Raw genomic sequence first — 20,614 nt, forward strand, 5'->3', positions numbered from 1 at the left:
ACTTTATTTATTAAAGTGTTCCTTGAATATATTACACTATGGTCAGTTTATCTCCTTTTTGGGTCGTATACTGTGGATAAGGATTTCCTGACTACAGCAATCTCCCAGTGTGATATAGAGCCAAATGAGTGTAAAGTCTGAGAGTTGGTAAGCACACTCTACAGCTGCGGTGGTGGGATATCACCTTTTGTTTTAAGTGCACAATAGGGTGTTGGTCACGTTTGTATGTCCACACACGTTGTATAACAATACTACACTATGGCCAGCCTTTTTGTCATTTTTCTTCTTCCGGTATCAAACTGAGGGAACTACACCTGAATTTTGACAGAGCTGATCGGTCTCTATCATAAAGGCCCTGGCTGGGTTTAAGCCAGGGCCCACTATATTTGGTGTTCTGGTAAGGGCAACTAACTATCATGATGTTTGGACTGTGAATAATTTTTCGTGTATGTTGAAGCATTTGGGTGATCCGGAGTGCCTTTTTGCCTAAAGGGATACTTGGACTGTATTAGTTAATATCTACTTCAGACGTTTATGATATATAACGTTTTTAATAATGTAAAGGACATTTAGCGCAGTTTATTTTTATTATTGTTATCTTGTGTTGTCACACTGTTTACTGCTGCTTTATTTTTGTTGCTCCAGCGCGGCATTTTTTTACTGTATACCCTCAAATTAAAGCTGAAAGTCTGCAGTTAAAGCACATCTTGTTAGTTTCATTTCAAATCCATTGTGGTGGTGTATAGAGCCAAAAAGATTAGAATTGTGTGGATGTCCCAATATTTATGGACCTGACTGTATATAGGAGAGACCTCCCTCAGAAAGCTCCCATAAAATTACAGACACCAAACATATCACAAGGATTGCAAGACTGCTCCTACGAGCAGGCAATTACTGCACCTGCTCAACTCTGCTTTATGCGCGACTCCAGCATCTATTGTGCCTGCCCCGTCTCAGTTTCAATTGCGTTACTGCACGTGCCTGCCTGCCCCTCCCTCTTTCTGGATGCAACATTTAAAATGACAACTTCTCTTTGCTCTGTTAGTGGCACAGCACCGTGGTTGTTACTGCATTATTAAACTTTACTAACTCCATACATTACACTATGTGCCAAGGGGATCACCTAAAGCAGGATTCAGTGCATGTCAGCAACATTACAGGCTGGTCCTGCTTTTTACAACTGGTAGGTTCAGTGTACCGTCCCGCATGGCTCTGCCAAGAAGTCAACTGACCCGAAAGCTGCAATAGGAGTCACAGTGGCTATGATGCAGCAGGAATCTTGACAGAAGAATCATCTATGTGAAAAATCATCATCAGAGAAAACAAATAATAAGGTAAACTTTCAATGAGAAGAGACTCATCACCTAGCAAAAAAAAAAAAAAAATGAAAAAAAAACATACAAGCAAATAGGGCTCGCTAGAAAGGAAGGTGTTATTACAGGGGGGTGTCCCTGTAGCTTTTTTGGCAGTCTCCAGTCACCTGAGGCTGCCAAGTTGCAAAGATGTACAACAAAGAAAAAGCATACACAAAATGATTGCTATCCTCCAACTATTCAAATACGGTTTTCTTTTCTATACAAACTGTTTATTGAAAATATCACATATGGTAATACAACAAGCAGTACTTCCAAAAGATAAAGCAAAAATGGATGAAGGTAAAGAAAGAATTCCAGATGAAGTATCACAATGTCATACAGCAAAGTCATAAACTAAATGAATACAGTCAGACAAATTGCATTGCATTCAAAAGGTGGATTGGTGAATATTAGGTTATTTCAAGATTACTAAAATCATCATATTGAGAGATCTAATCTACACAGGGTGAGGTGTGTTATTGGCTGACCCTCTTACTAAGGAAGTGCAGTGGTAAGGAATTTTTCAATTTTTGCTTCAAATATCAGGTTATAGCTAACAGGAAATTGAACAAATAATTATTCAGGAAATAAGGAGCAATTAGATTCCCAGAATCATATGAAATATACAGTATGTTCCTTCAACATAATAGAGTTGACACAATCCAAAATTTGGGTAATTTTTTTTCCTAGATGATTTTCAGTTAAACCCTATTGACCATAAGGTAGCAACATAGTGGGGGCTATTTACGAAAGGCAAATCCACTTTGCACAAGTGCACTTGGAGGTACAGTTGCTTTAAATCTGAGGGGTAGATCTGAAATGAGGGGAAGCTCTGCTGATTTTATCATCCAATCATGTGCAAGCGAAAATGCGTTTTTTTATTTTCCTTGCATGTCCCCCTCAGATCTACAGCGACTGCACTTCCAAGTGCACTTGTAGTGCAAAGAGGATTTGCCTTTAGTAAATAACCCCCAGTATCTACAAGTTTATCAGTATAATAGAAAATTAAGATTAATTAAGGTTGGGACAACTGAAGCAAGTCTGTCCACTAATAGTCAGTAAAATATTTTAAGGTTGATAATGGAAGCTGGTCTAAAATTTTGTGGTAGAGAATTACCTTTATTGGGAGTAATGACATTTGGAAGGGAGACTATTCAACCAGAGTTGCTAACCGCCTGTTAATTTATGGACAGTTTGTAAAAATCAGCCAATTTTTACCTCGTCTTTAAATGTCTGGTACAGACTGTGGCTGCCTGTAAAAAATATGGCCGTTGGCCAGCTTCGGAACGTGCATGCGCAGTTTTGAAGGTGGGCTTGAGTGGGGAACAAGCGCACAGTAACGTCATCAAGGTTCCAGCTGGCTGTAACACCCCCTGACATAGAGAACATACAGCAAACATTCTGGGGCTTAGCTCTCCCTCTCAGTTCCATGACTGGACATCTCATCAGCTGCAGCCAATGGAAGGCTCTACCACCATCCTAGCCTTCTCCCAAAGCCGGCACCAAGCTGCATGCTGGGAATTGTAGTTCTCCACACCACATACTGGACTTGGTCTGCTGTGCCTGCGCTCTGCAGAATGCACTGCAGAAAAATCAAAGTGGGCGTGTCTGCTTCTCCTACTTGTAGTTTGGAGACGGAGGAGTGTATAGCAGGATCGTCTGTGGGTCTAGTGTTTTGGTGGCTGCTGCAGCAATGTGGTGTTACCATGTTAGCCAGGTGAGAGCTCGCTCATCATTACCATAAGACCAACTCTTGTATCATGGCAACACAGTCTCTGACAATCTATTTTATCATGTCCGCACAGTCTCCGACCATCTCTTGCAGGGATGCACCGATGCAGTATTTTTTATTGGCGAGTACGAGTACCAAAACATTTGGTCAAGTAGTCTCCGATACTGAGTACCAATGCTTTGCGGTGCAATTTGCGTCCATACACAGTGAATGGGCATAAATCACACTGCAAAGATTTGCATGCGATTTGAACAGGAATGCAGTAAATCATATGCGATTTCCACCCACTGGTCCTGTGTTCATGAACCCAGTAAAGAAAGAGAAAGACCATGTAGTGCAGCAATAGGCAGTTTATTAAAATGTCATAACAACTCACAAAGTAAATATCTAGTCAAATCCATATCTGCAGTGTCCCCGTCCTGTCGATGATAGCAAACCACGACCACTGGAGGTGCTCACAGGGCTGGAGGAGAAGTTCCAGGACTCCTGTGGGTATAAGGCAGAAGTGATGTCAGCTTGAGGTCAGCTAACATTTTAATAAACTTCCTATTGCTGCACTACATGGCGCTTCACTTTCTTTACTGGGTTCACACACACAAGAGCAATGGGGGAAATCGCACACTATTTAGACAGGAATTGCACTGCATTCCTGTTCAAATCGTATGCAATTCTTTGCAGTGAGATTTGCGCACATTTATCTTGTATGACCGGAAATCGCACAACAAAGTTTTGGTTTCGGTATTGGGAGCATTTCCACGAGTACCTGTGAAAATACTTGGTAACAGTGGATCACTAATCTCTCGTATCATATCTGCAGTCTCTGAGGGGGAGCCTGCAGAGGAGTCAAGAGTGGGAGCGCCACTGGGATGGGGGTCACAGGAGGAGTCAGACATGTGTGGACTGTAGAGAGGAAAATATAGGATGAAACTAGAGCTGCCAAACTGGACCCTGTAGAGGACCATCTGACTGAGCCCTACATGGTACACCTGAGAGGAGGTCAGTGACAGCGCCACAAGGCCAGTCTAGGGGGAGGGGGGGCTCACTGATGTAAGGGGGGGAGTGAATACAGTAAGGTAAGGGGGCACTGATGTAACGGTTCCCTTTCAGTGCAAGGGGAACTCTAGGGACTCTGATGTAAAGGGCAATGCTGCAGACCCTGATATAAAAGGGGACCGCTGTGCACTCTGATATAAGGTGGTCTCCGGTCATCAGAGCGCCCCCCGTTACATTAAGATCTGCAGCGTTCCCCTTTACATCAGAGTTCCCCTTGCACTGTAAGGGGGAATCCTGTAGGCTCTGATGTAAGGGGGAACTCTGTGCTGGCTGGGTTTTATTAACCTGACCTTAATGTAAATAGAGAAATATGGTAAATTTCACTTCGGGGGGGTTGGCAACACTGTATTTGACCCAATCTGTTGTGAAGTTTGTGAGCATGGAGGGGATGAAGGGTTGAATTAAGCTTATGTGCAAACATTGTAGAAGCTTAGTTATTGTGCAAAAGAAATTTTGCTTTAGACCACCTAAATGCTCTCTTCACCGTCTAAAACCATCAAATAATGAAACCATGGTACAACATCAAAATCAAAATACTTGAAAAAAATGTATATAGTTTACCACTATCTCTATCATAGCCACGTGGAAGAATTCTTTTAAATATAGAGCCTCCTGCAAAAAGCAGTGTTGTGATGCAACTGGAGCTTGTCCTGGTCTACATAAATAATGCCTAGAACATAATTTAGGGGACACAGAATTAAAGAAAAGACTGGATTTTCCATCACAAGTAACATAGGTTAAAACATTACTGGTAACATTGTGCAATTTTACCAGCTTCTTCTTTTAAAGTCATTACAGGTTTTATTTTTTTTTTTTTATTAGTCCTGAGTCCTTTAAAAACACTCCACGATAGCAAGAGCCAGACTGCTCAAGGGAACATGCTTATACTTGTGTTATCTGGGGTCTGTGTTCAATTTTAAATCCTCACTTCACTTTTATCTTCGGGCTCCTGATGCTGAACGTTGTGATTGGCGAACAAAGGAAAGACATGTATATGCCACTGAGGATAGGGGTAAACAAATATGCTGCTTGGCCCTGAACGGACAAAGTACTGGTTTAAGTATATTTAACCTCTTCGCGCTTAAGAGTAAAAAAAAATCTAAATGCCTAAGCCCAATTTTACCATGTTTTAGGTAAAACTGTACATATCACCACCACCAATTTGTGCATCCAGGTGATTTATACCTTGCTTTCAGGACAAATTGGGCTTTCATTTGATGGTAAATGATAATGGATATCTCCTGTTTTTTTTTTATTATCAAAAGGAAAACTGGCCCAAAATAGTAAAAAAAAAACAATTTTTAAAAAAAATTTAATTGTATATATTTCTTGCTACTACCATAACCTACCAAAGAACAACCCAAAATAAATCGTCCTGCTTCTGACGATTGCAGTGATACTACACGTGTATGTTGATTGTCATTTATACCCATAGTACAGCCCAGAAACAATAGTGCACATTTTACTTTTCTGTAATCCTACCTAAAACACATTGACAGATACTAATTTATAAAAAAATAAATAAAAAATCCCGTCCAAAAAATACTGACCCAAACACTAACCCTGGCACTGACCTAGATCAAAACTCACCAAAAAATATATCAGTACAGGCAGCCCTCAGGTTACAAACAAGGCTCTCTCTGTAGGTTTGTTCTTAAGTTGAATTTGCAAGCAAGTTGGAACAGGCACATTTTTTTAGGTGCAACTCCAGCCCAAAAAATGTTTTTATGTTTTTTGGATAGCATAGGGAAGGATTAACTTCCCTGAAATGTTTGTTTTGCTGTCTGTGCCCCTGTTCAGAAGATTTCACCTCACTTTCTGTCCCTGTGACAATTGGATTTTGAAAATTCTGGGTTGTCGTGGAAACAAGGATTGGTGATAAAGCTTCAGTGCAGACACTGTTTTCACCATGATAACTCTAATGCCCTGTACACACAATCGGACAATGATCGGACATTCCGACAACAAAATCCATCGTATTTTTGGCCAAACCTGTCTTGCATACACACGGTCGCACAAAGTTGTAAGAAAATCCGATCGTTCTGAACGCGGTGACGTAAAACAAGTACATTGGGACTATAAACGGGGCAGTAGCCAATAGTTTTCCTTTTAATTTATTCTGAGCATGCGTGACACTTTGTGCGTCGGATTTGTGTACACACAATCGGAATTTAAACAATCAGATTTTGTTGTCAGAAAAAATTTTATATCCTGCTCTCAAACTTTATGTGTCGGAAATTCCGACGGAAAAACTCAGATGGAGCCCACACACGGTTGGAAATTCCAACAACAAGCTCCGATCGCACATTTTCCGTTGGAAATTTCGACCGTGTGTACAGGGCATTACAGGAGTAAATTTTTCTTCCTAAGGGTAGATTTCCTCTCACTTCCTGTTGTCGCCCTCCATTTGTAAGTAAGAGTCGTATGTATGTAACAAGGACTGCCTGTATGTATAGAAAATGCACCAACTAAGCTGGTTTCACTGGTGTAACAATATTTGTCTAATTCATACAAGACTCAGTTTACAGAAGTCTAGTGATGTATAGATAAGACTAACCAAAACAGGGGTATTTGTTTGTATAGAGGCAGAATAATACTCCATCAGATTTTTTTTTCTTGACCTGTGTCCCCATTGGGAAGATTTAGTGCAGGAAGTGATCAGAAATCTTTCCAGTCTCTGATGCTGTCACAGGAACAGGAAGAGAGGAAAAATCTCCCCAACTGAGTCACAGACAGCAATAAAACGGCACCACATCATAATGAAAGTAATGTTTAAAGAAAAAGAAACCTCGAAAATTGGATTTGGAGGGCAATTCTTTAGAAGGTATGAAAGTTTTTTTTTTTATAAAAAATATATTCAATTTATTGATACAAAAAATTCATAAAACCATGATTTCAAATAGCAACAATCACATTCACGTAAGCAACAGTAATACTACATCCAAGATTTGACAGAAATGGTGAGAATCCCACTGCATAAATGATGATAAACCATGAGTGAGAGTCCAACGCGTTTCGAAATATATATAAATACAATCTTCATCAGGGACAATTTTGCCATTTCTGTAATGTAGAACAAAGTATAAATACATATATTGTATGAAAGGAGATCATACCATAAAATTAATGTTCAATGCCCAACAATATGTTCAAAGAACTTACATGTCAAAAAAGCATGATTGGAAATTCCTCCATACCATCAGTCGCCCAAAAAGCCTATGTTAGCTTTTCATCATGCAAAAGAACCCAAGGATATGAATATCCAACAAGGGCGTCAAAAAAGAAAAACCTAAATATGGATAAGGGACCTATAAGACAAAATGAATAAATATATATCAAAAACTATAAAGTATCTAGAATATCAATTAAATATATGTCTCGAAGGAGCAAACCACAGAATGCCACACCCGGGTGAGCATGGGGAGAGCTCAAACCTCCCTCAGAAAAACCGAGAGGCGGAGGGGGCTAAAACCCCCCAAGACAACACATATGGAAAGAGGTGCAAGCAGCCAGAGAGAAAAAAAAAGAAACTTGAAAAATAAATTGGATCACACTTACAGTTTTGTATGGTCCAAAAGAAGGCCGGGGAAGTGATAGCTCCAATAGAATGGTCCAACCCATGTATGTATATACATCAAAAATTGTTTTTTGTCCCATACATGGGTTGGACCATTCTATTGGGGCTATCACTTCCCCGGGCCCACTTTTGGACCATACAAAACTAAGTGTGATCCAATATATTTTTCTAGTTTCTTTTCTTCTCTCAGGCTTCTTGCACCTCTTTCCATACCTGTGTTGTCTGGGGGGGGGGTTTTAGCCTCCCCTGCCTCTCGTTTTTTTTGAGGGACGGTTTTAGGTCTCCCCATGTGGCATTCTGTGGTTTGCTCCTTCGAGACATATATTTAATTGATATTCTAGATACTTTATAGTTTTTGATATATATGTATTTATTCATTTTGTCTTGTAGGTCCCTTATCCGTATTTAGGTTTTTCTTTTTTGACGCCCTTGTTGGATATTCATATCCTTGGGTTCTTTTGCATGATGAAAGGCTAATATAGGCTTTTTGGGCGACTGATGGTATGGAGGAATTTCCAATCATGCTTTTTTGACATGTAAGTTCTTTGAACATATTGTTGGGCATTGAACATTAATTTTATGGTATGATCTCCTTTCATACAATATATTTATACTTTGTTCTACATTACAGAAATGGCAAAATTGTCGATGAAGATTGTATTTATATATTTCGAAACGCGTTGGACTCTCTCATGGATTATCATCATTTATGCAGTGGGATTCTCACCATTTCTGTCAAATCTTGAATGTAGTATTACTGTTGCTTACATGAATGTGATTGTTGCTATTCGAAATCATGGTTTTATGAATTTTTTGTATCAATAAATTGAATATATTTTTTATAAAAAACCTCTTTCATACTTTCTAAATATTTGCCCTCAAATTCTCATTTTCGAGGTTTCTTTTTCTTTATACAAATTTCAAGGGATGTTGGCAATTTTACACGCAACCTCTGGGAGTCAACCTTTTTTTTAAAGAAAGTAATGTTTGCATCCACTGCGGTTAGTTTGTTGTGCTACGCAGTGTGAAGAAGCACATTTGCCTTATTGCCATGGATACGTTCCGATCATTTTGCCAATCAGCATTCAGTTCACATGCCTCCTCTTGGACATTCAAGGTGACTTCAATGTGCATATAAAGGAGTCCTAATTGAGATCTGATTTTCGCTAATCAAGCCTTACTACTCCTTTTTATTTTTGTTATTACATCTGTGACAGTAAAATGAACAAAAAAAAAAACAAAAACAAAAAAAACAAACAACTTAGAAATGAGACTGCTTATTCACTAATAAAATGTAGATACACAGTATAAAGCCCGGTTTCTCACCATTTTATTGGAGCAATAAAATGTGCGTAAAAAATACATACAATGGGTAAAACAGCGGCAGGCGCGCACACACTCCACTTTCACACACAACTTACAACACACACTCAAACAGTGTCACATATACATAGTGTTGCACAAGCAGTGTCATTCAGGGGCATGCACGCATCATCTACACCATAAAAGATCAGCAACTATACAGTAGATTCATCCTGTGAGGAGACCGTTCCCTGTGAGTACTCCAGTCTTTGACATGGACGATGTATACGTGACCTTTCATTTCTCGCATAACTGTCCTGTGGATGCCCAGTTTCCTGTTTGGTGAGGTCCTTTGACTCTTAATTTGGTCTCCAGATTATACGAAGTGCCTTTGTACATTTTAAAAATAAAAATACAAGTAGATATGACCTCTGTCATCTTGTTTTAAAAAGGTGGCCTTCAGTATATATATATGTATATGAATAAAGTTTTAGATTTTGGGGGGGGTCAAAGTCGAGTAGCTTCATCACTTGAGTCCTCTGGGGTCTGTAAATGATCCCCATCTCCAAGCTCTGATCCCCAGCCACGTGTGATAGAAGAAGGGGTGCTCTGTGTAGAAGATGGCGGACCTGAACTCCCCCCACCCCAATTGCCTCCCTCTTCTTGCAGATATCGCTGAACTTCTTGGGGTAACTGTCGGAATTCAGCTTGGCACTCCTCTTCCAATTGGGCCATCAGCTAAAAGAAATAAGGTAGTAAAATAAGAGAAATTTTGACTTACCTGTAAATTCCATATCTTGAAATATAGTACAGGACCCAGACAGAATATTCATACACCATGATTGTAGGCATGTACTTTTAGGTGATTGGACGCTGGCAAAGCTTTACAGAACACGCCCCATGGGATGCCTTCCCCATAAACCCACCCAACTCTACGAGTCTTCCTTTTATTTTTTTTAAAGCAAGCAATGGAGGGTAAACCAAGAATGGCAGAGAATGGAAAGGAGGGTTGCCTGAATCTTGTACTGTACTCCAAGTTATAGAATTCCTCTTATTCTAATCGTACTGTACAGCAGTGGTTCTCAACCTTGTCTTCGAGTACCCCCAACAGGCCATGTTTTGGGAATTTCTCCTAGATAAAATAGCCGTCCAAAATACCAAGCCATTGACTCTGATTTAAAGCACCTGTGCAAGATAAAAGGAAAACCTGCACACATGACCTGTTGGGGGTACTTGAGGGCAGGGTTGAGAACCACTGCTGTATAGGACACAGACAGAATTTTGGGATGTCCCCAAGCAATGAATAGGAAGGGTGGGCAACAATGAGGCAAACAGAACTGTATCAACAGGCCCAATCTCAGATAGTCTCTGCGAGTACCTTGTGGCCAAAAGCTGCATCAGCAGAAAATGTAAATTTTGAAAAAGTATGAACAGAAGACCAGGTGAGGGCCTTACACAACTGGCCTACCAAGGCTTGTTTCCAAAATGCCTTGAAACACCCACCGTGGAAGGGGTGGGTAGAAGTGCAGGAGGAGATTTCTCTTAGAGAATGTAAGCCCTTGTAATCAGATTTCATATCCATCATGAAATGTTGGATTTTGAAGCAAGGTGTCCCTTGCGAGGTCCAAAGAACATGCTAGGACGCCGGCAGCTCCAGCCCTCAATTCAGTACTATGCTGCTGCTACTATTACTACTGTGGGAGGGCAAAGTTCATTACTGTGGGCAATCATGATGTGAATGGGGCAGAGGACACTACTGCTGTGGGTGGTGATGTAAAGGGGGCAGAGACCACTGCTATGGCGAGAAGGGGGGGGGGGGGGAGCAGAGGATACTACAGTTGGGGGGGTGGGGAAAACGCGAAACGGTGCTTTTTTGGTTAAGCAGAGTTCAATGGAGAAGCTGCAGAAAAGAATATAGTGTGTTTTTAATCTGCCCAACAAAAAATTGGCCAAAAAAAAAAAAAACGCAAAAAAGCACTGCAGAAACGGATCAAAAGCAAACTGCATAGGTGTGAACTAAGCCTTAAGAGAGGTAGAGACTCCAGAGGGAGATATCATTTTGCCCCTGTACAAATCATTAGTAAGACCTCCTCTGGAATATGCAGTTCAGTTTTGGGCACTGGAGGAACTGGAGAAAGTGCAGAGAAGGGCAACCAAACTGATAAGAGGCATGGAGGAGCTCAGCTATAAGGAAAGATTGGAGGAACTGAATTTATTCTCTCTTGAGAAGAGGAGATTCAGGCTGGGTTCACATTGGAGTGGCTCACAGCAGGAGGTCCAGTGCGTCTCCATTCACCGGTTCAGGTCCAATTTCAGCCCAAATTTTTTGGCTGAATTCTGACCTGAAATGGACCAAAAGACTCACAGGACTCCTGTGCAATTCGCACCGGAGCCGCTGCAGAGAGGTCCGAACCGGCTCCATAGAGAGCCGGTCACAATCTCCTGCTATGCAAATTGGATGCGGGGAAACACGCATCCAATTTGCAATAGTGTGAACCCAGCCTAAGGGGGGATATGATCAACATGTATAAATACAGAAGTTGTCCATATAGTGAACTTGGTGTTGAGTTTTCAATTTAAAGTGGTTGTAAAGGCAGAAGGTTTTTTTATCTTAATGCATTCTATGCATTAAGATAAAAAAAAAACCTTTTGTATGTAACAGCCCCCCTAACACCTACCTGAGGTCTCTCTCTGTCCAGCAATGTCTACGCCATCCAAGATTCACTTTCCTGATTGGCTGAGACACAGCAGCGGCGCCATTAGCATCTGCTGCTGTCAAAGTCAGCTAGCTAATCAGGGAGGCAGGGCATGGTCGGGGCTCCATGTCTGAATTGACACATGAAGCTGTGACTCGGCTCGGGTGCCCCCATAGCAAGCTGCTTGCTGTGGGGGCACTGAACAAGAGGGAGAGGCCAGGAGCACAGAAGAGGGACCCGAGAAGAGGAGGATCCGGGCTGCTCTGTGCAAATCCACAGCACAGAAAAGGAAAGTAAAACATGTTATTATAGGGAAAAAAAACGAGCCTTCACAATCACTTTAAGGGCATTACAGAGGACAAGGGGGCACGCTTTACATCTGGAGAAAAAAATTTCCCCAAATACGGAAAGGTTTCTTCACAGTAAGAGCTGTGACAATGTGGAATATACTCCCTCAAGAGCCGGTTCTGGCCAGCTCAGTAGATTACTTCAAAAAAGGCCTGGATTCTTTCCTAAATGTACATAATATAACTGGATAACATTAATAGGTAAAGTTGATCCAGGGACTATGCGACTGACTCTTTGGGGATCAGAAATTTTTTTTTCCCCCTGCTGGAGCAAATTGGATCATGCTTTGCTGTTTTGTTTTTTTTTTGCCTTCCTGTGTATCAACTGTGATTAAAGGATTGTGTATATACAGTCATGGCCAAAAACATTAGCACCAAGCGCCAAGAAAATTGTTGCAATTACAAATGTTTAGGCATTCTCATGTTTATTTCTTTTGTTTGTATTGGTATGACACAAAAAAGTGGAGAAACAAAAAGCCAAATCTGACACATTCTACGCAAAACTCCAAAAATGGACTGGACAAAATTATTGGCACCCTCAATTTTAATATTTGGTAGCAAACCCCTTTTAAAAACTAAATGTTTCCTGTAACCATCGATGAGTTTTACACCGCTCTACTGGATTTTTGGACCACTTTTCTTTTGCTAACTACTTCAGGTCTCTCAAATTGGAAGGGTTCCTTTTCCCAACTTCTGGTTTGAGATCTCTCAACATGTACTCTATGGCAGTGGTTCTCAACCTCAGTCCTCAAGTACCCCCAACAGGCCATGTTTTAAAAATTTCTCTTACATAAAATAGCGGTCCAAAATACCAAGCCATTGACTCTGATTTAAAGCACCCGTGCAAGATAAAGGAAACACTGCAAACATGGCCTGTTGGGGGTACTTGAGGACAGGGCTGAGAACCACTGCTCTATGGGATTTAGGTCTGGACTCATTGCTGGCCAGTTCAGTACTCTCCAGGTGTTTGTCTTAAACCATTTATGGGTGCTTTTTGACCTGTGCTTTGGGTCATTGTCCTGCTGTAAGACCCATGACCTCAAATGGAGACCCAACTTTCTGACACAGTGCCCTACATTGTACAACACTTTGGCGAGTGTTGTGCAGACCTTTCACAGCGCAAATGTTCACCTGCGATTTTGCATTGGCTCCTTTTCGCCTGGTCTCCGCAATAACTACACGTTAGGGTATTCCCCTGTTGAGTACCCATGGAACATGATGCAGAGTATAGGGCAAGCGTGTTCATATGGAATATGTGGCAACCAAGGTATAGACCGTCCTGTAACAAATCCTTGCGGTTAAAGGGCAGGAGGAAGCACCTGAGTATCGTTTAAGGGTTCTAGGTGAAAGTCATTAGGAATTTGCAACCAGTGGTGTGATTTAACACCTGGTTGTCCACCTGAGACTATTTTGAATGACGTTTACATTGTGAGGTAAATCCAAAGTAACGGTAATAGATACAGCGTGACCTTGTCTTACCTGTTCACAATGCTGGACTGTAAATAAAGTCCAGGCTTCGTCTGTCACGGTGGGCATACTCCCCAGTGGTCTTCAGAGACTGGGTTCCAAAGTGATGGACCACAGCCTTGGATCTGTAGAGCACATGCAGCTAACTCAACACATTGCACCAAGTGCCAAAGTGAGCGCCCATGCAAGATTCATAGCCCAAAACAACATACCAGGCTGTCCCCCACAGTGTGGGGGCCGAGTATGGCTCCCAAGGGTTTACTGAGGTTGCGTCGACCAAGATACACTGCTTCTTTGCTAGCATTAGAAGACAGTGAGGGTTTGATTGAAAATTTGGAAGATAAAATAAAGAAAAATATTGAACTATATAAAGGGTAACTCCAATTTTGTGGGAAAAAATATAGCAATTAAAAAATATATAACATTTACAGTTGCTACAGAAGCAATATTGTAATTGAAATGTTATTAAAAATGACGTTTCCTTGTCAATCTGCAGCTGCAGTAATTTTCTATAAAGTTCAATGCAATATGGCAACCTGGAGGTGTTATGTACACAGTTGATGTACAGAACACCCCAAGAAATGCCATTTCCTGCCCATATGAAGAATTCTGCCAGGTTTTAGGCATCCTCTGCAACAAAAATGTCATTTTTGGTGAGATAATCCCTAAGGGTTAGCCACTTCTACAGGGATGCTGACACTACAACCTCTTTCATCAGAACCCTGAAAGGGCCATCAGATGCTTGTAAATAAATTAGTGGCTCCCATTCAGAATCAGTCCTGCACAAGATGTGATCTAACAAAGAGCTATTTCTACAGAGCAGAAAAAATAGGTAGGAATCTGCAACAAAGTTTGTTAAAATCCCTGCAATGCACACTGATCACGCAGAGGGGAATGTTTTTTTTCCCAACAAAATTGCAATTATCCTTTAAGCGAAGGGTGAGTTTCTCTGTGAAGGAGAACATCCTATCGCTTTCAGACACCACCTCAAAACTGAGGACTCACATATTGGGGCAGGGTTACAGGGGAGGTGCCCAGGGGGCATGTCCTCTAAAACTTTGCCATTGTTCAGTCACCTGAAGATACATGCCTGTACCAGAGTATAGGAATATTCTGCCTGTGTCCTGCAGTGTACGAATAAAAAAAATATATTTCTAAAAACATAGAAATGAGGAATTGTGGGTAGAAGGAGGCACTTTTGGCAAAAGATAATACTTTTCTTTGCATTTTTTTTCTTCAAATTATATTACAACATATATAAACACATTTAGCAGAGTTCAATAAAACTCATACAAGACTCAAAAGACTCCTCTTTACAAATACTGGTATTCAGACAAGACAACACATCCCCCTATGAAGTTCAATAAACCAAAGTTGACAGCTTAAAGGATACCTGGCATGGGGAAAGTACATAGGTGCAACTCCTTATCTCCATCAGAAAATGCTACTTTATTTAGTTGTGGTAGGACCACTTGAACACATTAGTCAAAACTTCTTCCCTCTTAATATAAGCATACCCATCATAAAAACAATGAGAATACCATTTATTCTGGAAACTGTGCAGTTACCTTTTATAAGAAATGGAAGCTTTTACCAGTTTACATTTTGTACCAAGGTCCTGATAAAGTATACTGAATGTAATCTGTCAGCACCACAAAATACTGCCTTTGTGGTGAACACTATGAAATGGCCAATTTTACAAAGACGTTTTTAAAGTGAGTAAAAGATTATGAACAGAGGAGAAAATGCACAGCTGTTAGTGTAAGTCTCCTATGTTTGCAATATATAGCTAAGAAGATGGAGTTCAATGCTCACCTTAGGCTCCTCATCCTTTATCCTCTGTATTGTGTCCTGGTGAGCTGCTAGTAACTTTTCCTGACGTCTCTTTTGTGCTTCTTCTAACTGTTGAGAGAAAATTGATAAGTAGTGCAATGGTAATGGCTTTATTCCCCCAGCACTTCACCACTCTCCTCATCCTTAATAAACACTTTTGGTCCCCTCAGTCTTTCCAGGGCACTGTGGCTACTGCTATGTTGCCATCTGACTTCAACATCCCCATCGTGCCAGCCTATCTCAGATCTGTCAGGTGGCCAGGAAAAGGTCCCACAGAGATGCTGCAGACCCACCCTGATATTCTACTAGATAGTTTAAAGGTAAAATATCCCTGGTTAACAGTACAGAATAAATGCAAACTGAGTTGACTATCTGACTGAAGCACTGTTTCAGCACCCTGGAAAAAGGTTTACATCAAAATAATGTACATTTGTAAAACCTTTCATATGACCAAGGTTACTTACACTGCGTAGAAAGTTCACCGACTCATTGATGTGACGTCTGTTAATCTCAGTGAGTTCTCTGCATAAAAATAAAGTGTTGATAACAGAATGATTACTCAAAAATGTCAAGTGCTAAAGTGATTTTAAAGGTTGTCACTTTTTTAAAATTTTTTATAGCAAACATGTTATACTTACTTGCTCTTCTTTTTTGGTCTCCAGCCAGTGGTCCTGGCTCCTCCCACCTGCTGAGTGCCCCCAATAGCAAGCCGCTATGGGAAACTTGAGCAGGGGCACTCCCAAGCCGTGCTCCTGTAAATAGACATTGTCCATTCATACACACAGCGCAGCTTGGCCCTGCCTCCCGCTCTCTGGCTGTGATTGACTAGCAGCAGGAGCCAATGGCTCCCGCTGCTGTTTGAGCCAATGAGGAGGCAAATACCCAGGAGAGCCGCTGCCCTCATGCACAAAGCTGGTTTGAGATGGGGCTCAAGCAAGTATAGAAGTAAAGGGGGGGGCTGGGGAGCTGCACCCAGATGATTTTATAACCTTAATGCATAGAATGCATTAAGGTAAAAAACCTTCTGCCTTTAGAACCACTTTAAAGAATATAATTTTACTTTTTTATTTTTCAATTCCCCAGGGGACCAAGTGCATATAACACTTGGTCCCAATTAAATCCATCCCTTCGTTTCGAAGCAATGTGGTCACTGGTCAGACATGTTTACCTCATCCCTCCCTCCGAAGTCCGACTCATAAAACAGAAAGCTTACACAGTGATAGAATTGTGATGGACAGCTTTGGTCTTTGGTAGTAGGGGTTGCTTTGGAGACCAATACTGTCATCTCTAAAAAAAAATAAAAATAACATAGCTGGCCGCACTGTGTGTCTACCAGGGGTGTTTTTAAACATCCAAAGCCCCTCTGCTGAAGGAGACAATGCTGCAGCACTTGAGTGAGCTTTCAAATTTTACAATCTAGTGATCAGTAATTTCAGGCTGAAAGCTCACACAGCACTGCAGTATACTTTACTGTACTACTCTACTGTATACATGTACAAGCAGCCACTGATAGACACAAGGAGTCCCAGCTCTGCACAATCTGTCACTATTATGAATGAGCAATCAGTGCTGCTTGTTTATTCATAATAGTCAAAGCTCATTCAGAGCTGCAGCTCTGTGTACAGTATCTGGGGCTACTTGTACACACACAAATACTTTACACAGAGCTGCAGCTCTGAATGATCTTTTACTATTATGAATTAACAAGCTGCATTGATTGCTCAGTCATATTAGAGATCACTCAGCTTAGAAGGGGCTATGTGCTGGCTGTACCTCCCCCACAGAACGCCCATATTATGGCCTTCAAAAGGGGGTGGAGCTACAGCCAGCAAACAGGTGTGTTTAAGAGACAACGGGGCCCCCCATTAAGAATGGCACCAAGAGCTATATGCATTTGGTCTGCTGGGGATTTAAAAAAAAAAAACTAATGAAAAAAAGATAGTTCTTTAACCCTCTTGTCTACCAAGGTATGTGTATAAATGGTATGGTAAACAAGGGGTTAAAGCAAGCTCATGGCAGCTGTAAGCTTGGTACTGACTTTCACAGCTGGTGAAGGGCTTTCAGATAAAATTGATTAAAGAAACGCCTATGGAGATTTTGGGTGCCATCGTTTTTTTGATTTTATGGACGTGCGCAATTTTAAGGCTTGACACGTTTGTTATTTACTCAATGCAACCACATCTTTTTATATTTTACAAAAATAAATATAAGTATAATATTGTATTTGCATTAAAATTCATTTTAGGGTATTTTTTCTTGATAATATGCATTTCATAAATAACTGCACGAATAGCAGGTGACAAATAATTGCAACTACCAACATTTTTAATCTCTTGCTTTTGGAAAATACATATTTTTGGAGAAGTTTAGAAGAGAAGTATGTTTTTTTGTTTTTTTTTGTTTTCAGAGTCATACTTACCTAGGTGGATGCAGCATTGTCCGATGCTGCATCTGTCCCCCAGCACCTCTAACATGGAGAACTGAGTGATTGAACACCGCCGATCGCTCATTTCTCACAGATCCCTAAGCAGAGAGCTGGTGACTGTCAGTCACAGCTCTCTGCTCTGCCCCACTGAGCTGTGGAGGGTCGGGAGTGGCTGGCTTAGGTTCTCAGAGGCTCGTTGAGAGGCTGGTCCGAGTGTCAGTCCAGGGATCTGGGCGGATCCTGACTCCATGGTTGTGATGATGTCGAGCCTGGACCGTCTCTGGGATGTCAGCAGAGAGCAGACTTTTGCTGAAAACGAGTCACAAGAGTGCAGGATGAACTGCACTCCTGTGATCCTTAGAAGTACAGCCAAACAAGCTTTAGCTGTACTCCTCCTTTAAAATAATTTTAAGCAAAAAAAAAAAGCAGCAGATTTTAACGTGTGGAAAAAAAAAAAAAAAAAAGCTCCAATAGGCAAAATGGTTAAACCATATAATAGATGTAGTAAAGAAATGAATCTGAAGAAGTATTTAACAAAGATATGAATACATTTGATTATCAATTACTGACCCATCCTTCTTTTGACGGTCTCGTGACTTGGCCTCGGTGATGCTATTATGTCTCTTTCTGTCCAGAATCTTTTGTAATTCTTTCTTCTCCCTGTAGAGTCATTTGTAAACAATTTTTCAGGTCATGCAACTAAAAACTGTGCACGCACTAGACAGAAACAACTTGTGTATATAATAGCTGGAGTGTCTATGAAGTGAATGAGTGATTGTGTTTAATAGATCCCCCATTATTGATTCTGGTGACACTATAAAAGGTGAACATAATCAGACAAATGTATTTCATGCTACACCCTTCATCATTTAAAAATAACACACGTTATACTTACCTGCTCTGTGTAGTGGTTTTGCACAGAGCAGCCCAGATCCTCCTCTTCTCGGGTCCCTCTTCAGCTCTCCTGGCCCCTCCCTCCTGCTGAGTGTCCCCACAGCAAGCATCTTGCTATGGGGGTACCCGAGCTGAGCCACAGCTCCCTGTGTTCATTCAGACACAGAGCCCCCACCCCTTTCTCTCCTTATTGGCTGACTGACTTTGCTTGACAGCAGAAGGAGCCAATGGCGCTGCACTGCTGTCTCAGCCAATAAAGAAGGGAGTCCTGGGCAGCCGAGACACTCCTGCAACATCGCTGGATCTAGATGGGCTCAGGTAGGTATTAGGGGGGCTGCTGCACACATAAAGTTTTTTATCTTAATGCATAAAACCTTTACAATCACATTAAGGTCTCCAAAGTTTTTCAATCTGTGGTACACACATGCCAGTGTATAATACCAAAAAGTCCCATATCAGCTGCGGTTTTATGTACATTTGCAAAAAACTGAACCCTTTAGAAATGAATTTGGTTTTTGTAGGAATTTAGATTTCATCTAAGCCATAATAAAACAAAAATACCTTGCTAAAATGTTTTGTTAAAAGGCACAACAAATGACATTTGAAAAAGAGCATGGCTTGAGATGGAGACAATGAGATGGAAATCACATCAACCATACTGCAGTGGCCTTTTTCCAGAATTACAAAAATCCTCTATGGGAATATAGTGTTGTGTTCTGAGCTCTTCCATATATGGCAGATTACTAGGGACATGGGAGCAATAGCAGATAATAAAAATCAAACTGACCATTGGACCAAAAATAACTGGTTAATGATAATGGCTCCACGGACTGACAGTACGGCTTAGGACCTTACACAGGAATTAAATGTCCCAAGATCAGCAAGGATCTGTGGTATATACATATAACAGCAGACACAAAGAATAGTGTACATTTCATTGGACACAAGAAAATCATCATAACCTTTATATTGGGAAGAGCACACTGGCTACTATGCTGATCACTGGTTACATGAAGAAATACTGTACATTCTATCAGGAAACCGTAACCTACTTCCTACTGGACACCAGAGGACTTCCAGTACTACTTTGCATTCCTATAGTGTCTTTACATAGTCATCATACAATTAACTCTTTCCATCTTATAATTTTCCAGTACCTGCCTTGCTGAATTGGGTTCCTATTTCCAGTTGAATAATAATATATACAGTACTGTGCAAAAGTTTTAGGCAGGTGTAAAAAAAAATGTAATTTAAGTAAACTTTCAGTAATAGAAGTGGTAATAGTTTATTTTGATAAAGTAACTAAATGGAAAGTAAATGGACAGAAGAGAAATCCAAATCAAATCAATATTGACCACTCTTTGGCTTGAAACCAGCCTCAGTTCTTCTAGGTACACTTGCACAGTTTTTGAAGGAGCTCAGCTGGTAGGTTGTTCCAAACTTGGAGAACTAACCATGGCTGCCTCAAATCCGTCTGTCTCTATGTATTCCCAGCATGTAAACTTGGAAAGCTAGATGGAAAGGAGTGCCTGGTGTCCAATGATATGCAAGTTGGAAGGTGAATTTATCATGCAGACACTTATCCATCATGCCATACCATCAGGGAGGAGTGTGATTGGCCCCAAATCTATTCTGCAGCAGAACAATGACCCCAAACATACAGCCAAGGTCATTAAGAACTATCTTTAGCATAAAGAAGAACAAAGGAGTCCTGGAAGTGAGGGTTTGGCCCTCACAGAGCCCTGATCTTACCATCGAGTCAGTCTGGGATTACATGAAGAGAGAGAAGGATTTGAGGCAGCCTACATCCACAGAAGATCTGTGGTTAGTTCTCCAAAATTACTGGAACAACCTACCTGGTAAATTCCTTCAAAAACTGTGTACACAAGCAGTGTGTGTACCTAGAAGAATTCATGCTGGTTTGAAGCTAAAA

At 40.9% G+C, this 20,614-nt stretch overlaps 1 protein-coding gene across 3 annotated transcripts in view; it reads right to left on the reverse strand.

The window, feature by feature from the left end:
• Positions 1-3,419: 3,419 nt before the first annotated feature.
• The window catches only part of PLCB3 (phospholipase C beta 3), a 244,207-nt gene continuing 227,012 nt past the window's right edge, over positions 3,420-20,614 (reverse strand). Inside the window, exons 30-33 of one of the 3 annotated variants that reach the window (XM_073605354.1) lie at positions 18,358-18,447; positions 15,827-15,884; positions 15,345-15,431; positions 3,420-3,573 (exon numbers count right to left, since the gene is read on the reverse strand). In XM_073605354.1, the coding sequence (XP_073461455.1) occupies positions 3,475-3,573; positions 15,345-15,431; positions 15,827-15,884; positions 18,358-18,447 (334 nt within the window). In that variant the 3' untranslated portion in view covers positions 3,420-3,474. Of the gene's footprint in view, positions 3,574-9,025; positions 9,758-15,344; positions 15,432-15,826; positions 15,885-15,982; positions 16,115-18,357; positions 18,448-20,614 lie in introns of those variants that run through there. The other 2 variants (XM_073605353.1, XM_073605355.1) reach the window with 2 other exon arrangements.

The sequence above is a fragment of the Aquarana catesbeiana genome, linkage group LG11 (genome assembly GCF_042186555.1).
Source record: "Aquarana catesbeiana isolate 2022-GZ linkage group LG11, ASM4218655v1, whole genome shotgun sequence".
Taxonomy (NCBI): Eukaryota; Metazoa; Chordata; class Amphibia; order Anura; family Ranidae; genus Aquarana; species Aquarana catesbeiana.